At 33.3% G+C, this 10050-nt stretch overlaps 2 protein-coding genes across 2 annotated transcripts; one reads left to right on the forward strand and one right to left on the reverse strand.

Annotated features, from left to right (window-relative positions):
- Window positions 1–830: 830 nt before the first annotated feature.
- Window positions 831–2463, forward strand: LOC112737440 (NAD(P)H-quinone oxidoreductase subunit T, chloroplastic). The gene is made up of 2 exons (XM_025787346.3): window positions 831–1767; window positions 1876–2463. Exons 1-2 carry the CDS (start codon window positions 1445–1447, stop codon window positions 2300–2302), a joined length of 750 nt encoding a protein of 249 aa, XP_025643131.1. The 5' UTR covers window positions 831–1444; the 3' UTR covers window positions 2303–2463.
- A 313-nt stretch (window positions 2464–2776) lies between these two features.
- LOC112737439 (ran-binding protein M homolog) lies at window positions 2777–9467 on the reverse strand. The gene is made up of 10 exons (XM_025787345.3): window positions 8734–9467; window positions 8496–8642; window positions 8325–8411; window positions 7624–7669; window positions 7086–7162; window positions 6409–6571; window positions 5032–5100; window positions 4379–4438; window positions 3588–3674; window positions 2777–3323 (listed from the first exon to the last, which is right to left on the reverse strand). Exons 1-10 carry the CDS (start codon window positions 9177–9179, stop codon window positions 3048–3050), a joined length of 1458 nt encoding a protein of 485 aa, XP_025643130.1. The 5' UTR covers window positions 9180–9467; the 3' UTR covers window positions 2777–3047.
- Window positions 9468–10050: the final 583 nt, after the last annotated feature.

The following is a 10050-nucleotide window of genomic DNA, read 5'->3' on the forward strand; positions in this document are numbered from 1 at the left end:
AGACACAGAGAGAGTCAATAGGAAGAAGAGAGAAGAAGATGAAGAATATGGAAAACCTACAGAGGCGTGATTCAAAAAAAGGGTTTCTGAAACCCAGATGAATAGTAAATGTGATTTTTTGTTTTTTTATATGTTTTTCGTTTTGTTGTTTAAATTATTTGAAATTATAAAATTATGACTAATTGAATTCTAAAATTTGATTAATTTAAAAAGGTATTTTTGTCTAATCAAATAAAAGAAGGATGTTTAAGATTTTTTATAAAATTAAATAAAAAATATATTTTTATTTTTATTTAATTAAAAGGGTGTATTAGTAAAAGTGGTGATATAATATATATTTAAAAAAGAAAAAATTAAATGCTGATGTGAAAAATAAATTCCACGTGGCTTGTTACTATTTGTCCATATTTTTAACGTATCGATACGTATGAATTTATTATCGTACCGTAGCAAACACCTAAATTTTTTAACAAGAATTTAATTTTAATAATTGTAAAAGAAATTATACATATATTACTTAAGTATTATCACGTTAATGAAAATAAATATTTTCTACATTCACCAAATAAATAGGTAGCCAAATTAACACATCACATTTAAATTCTTCAAAATAAAAAAGGGCAGAAACCATTTGGCAACGTTGATTTCACCGGCACAGATGAACTCAGCAAAATGTCGATTGATTAAAACTGATATATCAGTTAACATAAATATTGTTTTAATCTTTTTGAGATTATTTTTGTTAAACAGAATTGAATGTTTTTGAAGGTTAAACTGAATACATAACCTTCTTGTAATAGTTCATTGAAAAAAGAAATGAAAAGAAAAACGAAACATAGAATAATATGCAAAAGCATAACAAAGGAGCTCAGTCTACATAGATCTGGACCAAGAAGCCTGGTTTGACCAATACTTTTGGGGCCTTACGTATTCATGAAAAATAAAAGGAAAAAAAATAGAGAGAGAAAGAAAAGGGTCGGGGAGCTTATGTTTACGATAAAATAATATTTTCAACATATATGTTATTTTAAATCGTGGAAACTTAGGTGTAGTTGACTTTACGTGAAGTTGATACTGAGAGTCGTTAGATGATTTGACTGATTTGACTAAATTTTTATGATATCAACTTCACGTGAAGTCGACTTCACTTGAATTTTTATCATTTTAAAATTAGTATATTAATTTAAAATTACTTATAAACGTATTTTTTAAAATATATTTATTCAGCAACTAAAATAAGATACAATTTATTACGAGTTAAAGGAAAAGAAAATATTTATATGTTTATTTTTTCATTACCCTTATTTGAGCCCACTTTGAAGAGGCCAAGTGTGAGTGAGAGCCACAGAAAGTAGAATAATTATGCGCCACGTAATTGTCTCAGCTTGCAAAACCAGACAATTCATTGTCGTCCCTTATTCTCCCATCCTATAGAGTATCAGCAATGGCTTTCACTGCGAGTCCTCAGATTCTGTTACACAATCCCATATTAGGAAGAGGAGCAAGGTGGTTGAGAGGGAGAGTAACACCATCCACAAACACCGATTATATTAGTTTGCAGGTGCAGGCTTCCAAGGGCCCTGGCAACAAAAGAAGAGCACCCCCTTCCCCTGGAGTGGACACAAGAATCCACTGGCAAAATGAAAATGAAGGTTGGGTTGGAGGTAGTAACAAACAACAATCCACCGCAGACAATAAGAACCCTAAGAACCTCTTAGGAGAATCATTTGCTGATTTGCTCAGCGCTTCCTCAGGTTCCCATTACGAGTGAGTCAGTTACTTACTCATTCAGATTTTAACTAGAACATGCATGCAAGAATTTCTCAACTTATTCATAAATGACTAATTCATGAATGAAAACAACAAAACAAACAGATTCTTAGGAGTATCGGCAGATGCGGATTTAGAAGAAATCAAAACAGCTTACCGGAGATTATCAAAGGAGTACCATCCAGACACAACTTCTCTGCCTCTCAAAACTGCTTCAGAAAAATTCATGAAACTCAGGGAGATCTACGATGTTCTTAGCGACGAAGAGACTCGAACGTTCTACGATTGGACTCTGGCTCAAGAGGCTGCAAGCCGCCAAGCAGAAAAGATAAAAATGAGATTAGAGGATCCTTTTGAGCAACAACTCAGAAACTATGAATCTGTTCCAGACATGGTTGACCGTCTTGGTGGGAAGAATATGAAACTTAGCGATCAAGCTGTTTCTGCCCTCACTATTGATGTCTTCATCATTGTTTTTGCCATTTGTTGCATCATTTATGTAACAATATTCAAAGCACCATATTATTATTAGATGCATGCATAATCACAGTATTTTTATATTGTAATTTGTAATTGTTATAATGTAATGCAGTAGAATCAGATATAGGACTATACATCATTGCCACATTTAAGGCAAGGTTTCTCCATTGTTGATTCTCTTTTAGCAATGATAACATCGTATATTTCCTTGTAGTTGCAGAGAAAACTAAAATGCTAGAATCAAAGGAAAAGTGGGAGATACTTATTTTCTAACGTGACATGTAGTTGACACTCGAAGTCAAACACCATAACCAACTTGCAATTGGCATTGCTCAAAGTCCAACTGTTTCTTGTTACAGCATCAAACTCAATCGTATTTCATGGTTTGGCTCTGAACGTCACGAACTCACGATTCAATACACAAACTATCATAAAGCCTAAAGTTTACACTGGAATACGATGGACATGTATTTATATATGCTTCCAAGTTCCAAACCTGCTTAAATTTTTGAAATTTCAGCACAGATTTTAACTTTGAATTTGAATCTTTACTTAGTTCAATTTTCCATTTCCATTGTTTTGCTGATGTTTTAGTTACAATCTTACATGCACATAGAGAACCCCCTCTCAAATGACAGGAAAAAGTATGCACCAAGTAAGAACTAAGAAGGTGGGGGACTCTACAGTATAAGAGACGTTTATGATCAATTTTTGATAACTTGGCATTCTAAAGAAACCCGGGCAATATTAACAGCAGAGAAAGAATGTGAATAGACCATATCACCAAATACTAGTCACTAGCCTCTTTTACCACTGCTAAGCACTCTATGAAGTTGGAAAGCTTCTCCCTGCTCCCCACTCAAAGATCTATTCTCCAAGCAACAAGCAGTTAGCTGTCTAAGTAACCTCTCAAGATACGAGTGCAAGCAATTTTTGGACTCTTTCATGTTGGGATTTGTCGACAAGATCAACGCATTGACTGTGTCAGCTACAACTTCACGTTGAGAGTCTTTTAGAAGATATCCTACAGGGGATTCCAGTGGTTGTTCGTATGCCAACAAAGCAACACAATCCTGCAGAATAAGAAATATAGAATTCAAAGATAAATTTAACTAACTGTACTACCAATAAGATGAACAGAAATAATCTTGTGAAGTAATCTCCAGCAATTGTGAAGGCTTATATTTGAGGGAAGAAGAGACTGCTCATGTTTAGCATGCACGAAATAGACCAGAATGATTATATGCTATAACCAAGCCAGGCCCTATGAAATTCGAAATCAGCCAGAAATAATTGGTGTAGCAGCAATGATTTTAGTTGTCGGTAAAGAAATTCACCTGAACTAGGTCCTCAAAGACAGGCAACCCAAAAAAGCTTGACAACTCTATTCTTCCATATTTGACAGCCTCCTCCAATGCTCCAATCTATTTATACCAGAGAGGGATGCAAAAGTGTTAATTAAGTAATTCTCTACCCAAATAGGAATTTTAAATAAAAGCTACATACCAAATTGAATCAGTAACAATCGATAATTATAATAATAATATCAATTAAGCTTTGACTATTACACACAGCATCAGTTGTGGAAACTATCACCCTAGCCTCACATTCATACTACTATTAAACCATTAAAAAGCAAAACAAAAAATATAATATCTTAGCTGCGTTTGTTTACAGGGACAGGACACTGAGACAGGGACATAGAAACATAAAACCGTGTTTGACAGATGAGACATGGATAGAGACATTATGTCCAGAGACACTGAATTAATATATTTTGTATCCTTCCTGACAGGAAGGACAGAGACACTAACAAGGGACACAACTTATTTTTCATTTTTTCTTTCATTATTCTTGTTAATTTTTCATAATTATACTTATTATTATATTTTTTTTCTCAAATTTTTTGAATGAAAAAAAAAAAAGAGAATAAATTAGATTTTCATAATTTGTTCTACTTTATGACCAAACAAAATACAAAAACACTAAATTTTGTGTCTCTGTCCTTTATGTCTTGTTCTCAGTATCTTGTTTTGTCCTGTTCTCATAAACAAATGCAGCCTTATATGCTAATTCAGTTGGGAAAGCTTCTAATAGTGAAAAACATGAAACATTAAAAGGAATGTACCCGAACTAATTCAATAAACTTCTGACAATGAAGCAGAAAGCACATAGCTGATGTATTGTCCTGCAATAACCAGGTTGATAGTCATGTCTAGTGAGTTAAATACAATGAAAGAATATTCTTAGACAATAAATATCAAATGAAGAATTTCACACACAAGTTGGTCTGATGATATTTGGAACCATTTAAAAATAAAAGGGAAAATGGTAGACCTATGTCTTGAGGACCAAAGTATTCCAACATGAATATCATGGTCAAGTTGGCCATGTATTGCCACTTTTGTGTGTGTGTGTGTGTGTGTGTGTGAGAGAGAGAGAGAGAGAGAGAGAAGGGGGGACTAGAGCCAACTGGCAAAGTCTAGCCATCACAAATTCTTATGAAATCAAGTCTTCAAACTAAAATAAAAGCAATTTGACCAATAGAAGAAATCAAAGCAGAGGGCAACCACCATTATATTCAGTGTAATGCAGAAGTATCAGCCATTATGAGCAGATATTACTTACGATAACAATCAGATTAAGTCAATACTTATTACACATACATCGAAGATCATTTAAGCCACAGCAGATTGAATCGAATTACATTTAAATCAGTAAAATTAGGAAGCTAGCTTAGCAACAGGATATACAATATAATTATAATCTGAAACAGCGCACCTCAACAATCTGGGGATACCATTCTCGCAATTTACCAAATGCAGTATCAATCTCCCCATCCCTGATTAGCTTCATTGAAGAGAAAAGGTGTAACCCATAAGTTTGTACATCAGCTAGCATATGTAGCCAGGAATCATATAAACTATTTAGGGAAGAAAAATAGAAAGGTAATCTAACAGTATGGGTACTTTATTACATGGCCACTGACTAGAAGTTCTAAATTCTAAAAAAGCAGAGACTCTACATTGAAACAAGAGATTGGATTTATGATGACTAATAATACATTTGATAATTACTCACTCCACTAAAACATGATAGAAAAACCTCCATAAGAGAGAGAGAGAGAGAGAGAGAGAGAGAGAGAGAGAGAGAGAATTTTGGTTTTTTTATTTGGGGGGGGTGGAATCACAACTGAAAATTACAGAATATTTTTTTTTTCAGTTTTCATTTTTTATTGACGTGTTTATATTGATAATAACAAAAATGGCCCATGTTTACATTATTTCCTGTGTCAAATGTGAATCCACCTTTTTACCATTTATATAAAATCCATGAACCCCATCCAGATGAACTAAAAGATCTCGTACTTTTCCCACCTTTAGAAGATTCAGTGCAGCAGGTATGATTACATCTAGGATATATGCATGCCTCCAAAAGAGTCTGAGTGGTTTCATTAAAGGATGATGTTGACAAAAGAAATGAACCAAACTATATTAGAGCAAAAAAACTTCCCGTAGTTCCAAGCAGAGGGATCACAAGAAATTTTTGAAAAAAAAAACACAATGAAAACAATTTGACATTTTTGTTTCCTTTTCTCTGTGATTTATTTCGGATGCTAGTTTAGGGCTTGTTTGAATGAACTTCTACGAAAAGATCTTTTTTCAAGTTATCTTTTTTTAAAAGATCTTTTAGAAAAGTAAAGATAGTTTTATGTTAGGATATCTCATATAAAAATATCTTTTTATCTAACAATTATGTTTGGCTATAACAATATAAAAGTACTTTTTTGTTTATTTATTATGTTAAAAATATCTTTTTTAAAGTAAAAAAGATCTTTTATAAAAAGATGCAAATTGTAGCTTCTAAAATAAAAATGTTTTTTTTATTTTTCTAGTGCTTTTACTTTTACTACTAAAATTTTGCCAAATACACTAAAAAATAAAAATCTTTTTCAATGAAAAAAGATCCTTTCTAACAACTTAATGCCACCCAAACAAGCTCTTCCTCTCTTAATTTCCCTTCTTATCTAGTAATGTCATTTTCTTATCAAACATTTTCCAGTAATTATTGATGAAAACATACTAAATCACACCCTACCTAATATTCCCATGTTTCCTGTCCCAATAATACATGCTAGAACAAAAGTTGATAGCCTACCTGCCGGAGAGTCTTTCGGTGATTCAATGCATACATTATTTCCTGCTCATCAACCCCATTCTCCTGAGCTATATATATAGGAGGAACAGTACTTCTACTAGCCACATCAAATGAATTCAAGGTATCTTCGTAGCCATAGTGTAGCAGGTAAGAACGGACAATTCTGACAATAATATAAATTGTAATATATTATTACCTATTTATTGCTTTTGAAATAGTATTGGTTTGCAAGAAAGTGATGGATGTCACTTGGAAAATGTGAAATATATTAATTTCAACATTTGTAAAGAACAACACAAAGAAATACAGTATACATCATCAGAGAAGGGGAAAGTTTGGAAAAGAGAACAGGTTAGTCAGTGTCTATATTAAAGTTTTTACACTAACTAATAACTAAATTTCTCAAAACCACTTAGTACTACTTCAAACTCTCTATTAAAGTTATGTCATTTGACCCGAAAAGAAAAACCAGAAGCCATTGCTAGCAGAGACAAAGCTATAGACAAATGTAACATAAGAAATCAGTACTAGAAGATCCACACATACAAGTAAGAAATTTTCATCAGTTGACACTTGTGTAATTTTACCCGGCTACCAACTACACATGAAGGTCCAAGAATAATCCTAGATATGAAAGACACATGAAAGAAAGTAATCTGGAGGCAGTTTTGTCTCACCCGTAACTAACATTTGATGTCAGAGGCAATTCCTCTATTTTCAGTTGTTGCTTCATTCTTTCTTGCACTTCAAATTCCTAATCCAAAAACATACAATAATAACTTCAGTACTTTTAAAATTGAAGTGTCATATGACCATGATTCTGGTTAATGTAGATAATCACAATGAAAACATGTCATCTTTGCATCCAAGTATGATCCTGTTCGTATAATTAGTGCTGTTTCACAACAATTTTAGTCATCATTTTCTTTTAAAAATGAGGAAAGATATTGAGGGGGAATTTATAAGGGAAATAATTAAAAAAGGAGTCTCAGGATGTTCTTGTTTATGCTTAATTTCTCAGAAAAAGTGCTCTTTAGATATTAAAGGAAGAACTTAAATCTATGTAAACTGTTTGAATAATATTCCTAAACAATTCAACTCAGGAAATGATAATTCCTTTTAGATGCCACAGAGAATTGCTTCTAATAAAATTGACTACAAGTCTAGGGTAGGATGTGTACACTTGAATGAACAAAATATAAAAATGGTTCTTACCTTTAGGTCAAAGGTAAATGGTTTCTGCCCAAAGTTGACATGCACCCTGTCAGAGATAAATGAAACACAGTCCTGTAAAATTAAATTCCTCAACTAATGATCAAAAGAAGCTGCCATTCGAATATTAGTAATTACTGTGTCTTGACAAGACGAGCCCTCTTAAATGAAGGAAGGGATAAATAACTAAGGATTGAAATGAGGAAAAATGCTAAAGACGGGGGTGACAGATTCAGCGGAATCATAATCAGATCAATTAAACACTGAAATAAACTACTTCCCCTACCCATATCATTCACTAAGCAGACCTCTCATTTTTTTTATTATAAACAACACAAAACAGTATTGTACTCATAAAATAATTTGTCAGGGCTTAAAACAGATTTACAGCTATTGGCTCTTTTATGTTTTCTTATCAAATGCCACTCATAACATAGTTCAGCTTTATGAGTTCATAATAGACTGGCACATTCATTTAGTGAAGCAGAACTGAAAATTCAAAGGTAAACAAATGCATGCTCAGCATAGGAATGACAATTTAAGATTAAAAATAACTACTCAAATCTCAATGCCGTTTACTATTATACTCAGATTGATTACTTCATATATAGCAAGTAGAAACACCTACTACATTGGAAAAAAAAAGTGTGTGATAAAAACAGGAAGAGACGGTTAATACTAGAATTCATGGTGATAGAACATACTCTTCATTTTGGCTATGAACAGCAATGGTAGGAAAGAGTGGACCCTTCATGTCCTTGTAAACTGTGCCAACAACTTGCCCATTTTTACTGACATAAAACACAAAATCTTGTTATGTAACAGAAACAGAAAGAGAAATGGAAAAAGAAAAACCTAGTGGTTGTGGAAATTACGTGAAGAAGAATTCCTGGGCAGCATAGTTGATTCCAGCGCCAACAATATCGCCAGATGTATAGGTAGGGCCGAAGGGTTCCCCTTTGCCATGTCCACGATAAAGAAGCCCATCATCCCCGTGATATCCACAGCTATTGGCCTCCCACCTATTCAAGAAATCGAAGAATCAGAATTGCAATTGAAGACTCTACTTGTAATTGAAGAGACGGAAAGAGAATGGAAATGAAGAACTCTCACCCGGGCTGCCTACGCATCTTGAAGGACTCGGAGGTGAAGCCGATGGCAATCTGGCCCTTGGCGCCGGCGTCCTTCACATAAATCTCGAAGTAGTAGAGGAGCAGCTTCGTGGGAGCAGCCTTGTTCGCCTGAATCACGCCGACGTCGTGGCCGTGAAGGTTCACATTCGTGTACTTAACTGACAGCTTGTCCGTCGACACCACCACGAATCCGCCGGAGCTGTTGATGGTGTTGAGCTCGCTGGGGGCCTCCTCCGCCTTCTCTTCCCCCTCCTCCGCCCCCGCCCCCCTCCGCCGGCACACTTCTAGAAAGTACAGCCCCAGATCTCTGCCTTTCTCTTCCTTACTGCTGCTGCTGCTGTGGTGGTGGTGGTGGTTGTTATTGTTGTTGTTGTTGTTGATGTTGATATTGCTCACCCCGTTGCTGTTGCTGTTACTCTCACTCATCGCAAACCCTAGCTCGCTTGATTCTACACGATTCTTTGTTTTCGGTGTTATCTCTAATTCTATTGTGCACGCAATTCCATTCAATTACACAGTAGCGGAATCAATAGTTTCGTCTCCCTCCCTTCGCCCCTAAACCTTTCGTTTTAATTCGTCATTCAGTTACTCACCTCACCGAGTCACCGTCTCTCTCTCTCTCTCTCTTTCTCTCTCCTATTTCGTTCTCATTCTCTTCCCAATTCCTGTTACCAAACAAGGCCTTAAGGACATGACTATTTGAACAAATATGTTAAGACATATTTAATTTTAATGTACATTATAAAAAATAACTATTATTTTTATACAAAATTTTATAATAATTAAATTTATATTAAAAATAAATTGAATAATATATATTTATAAATATATATATATAATAATTTTATAATTATTTTTTATGTATATATAATATTTTTATATTTAAAAAATAAAAATATTTTTTAAAATATTTATAAATATATTTTTAAATTTAATATATATTTTTATCTATTTATAAATATTTATATTTATTTATTTTTTATTATATTTATATCTATTAAAGTTATTTAAAATATTAAAAGTAAATTTATTAAACAGATTTTTTATAATTTTTACTTATGAATTTTTTTTTAATTTAACAAATATAATTACTATCATTTTTTAAAATCTGTCCTAAAAAAGTAGATTTAATAAGGTTTTTTTTTTCAATACTAAATCGGACCTTTATACAACGAAATGTTCCTACTGCCTACATGTACTTTGTTGTGTATATTGTACGTTCATGGTACATGACTTTCAGTCATTTAAATTCATCAATTCTCTTAACACCACCACTAGATATCTTTTAAAAGTGATT

This window comes from Arachis hypogaea, chromosome 13 (genome assembly GCF_003086295.3).
Source record: "Arachis hypogaea cultivar Tifrunner chromosome 13, arahy.Tifrunner.gnm2.J5K5, whole genome shotgun sequence".
NCBI classification, from domain to species: Eukaryota; Viridiplantae; Streptophyta; class Magnoliopsida; order Fabales; family Fabaceae; genus Arachis; species Arachis hypogaea.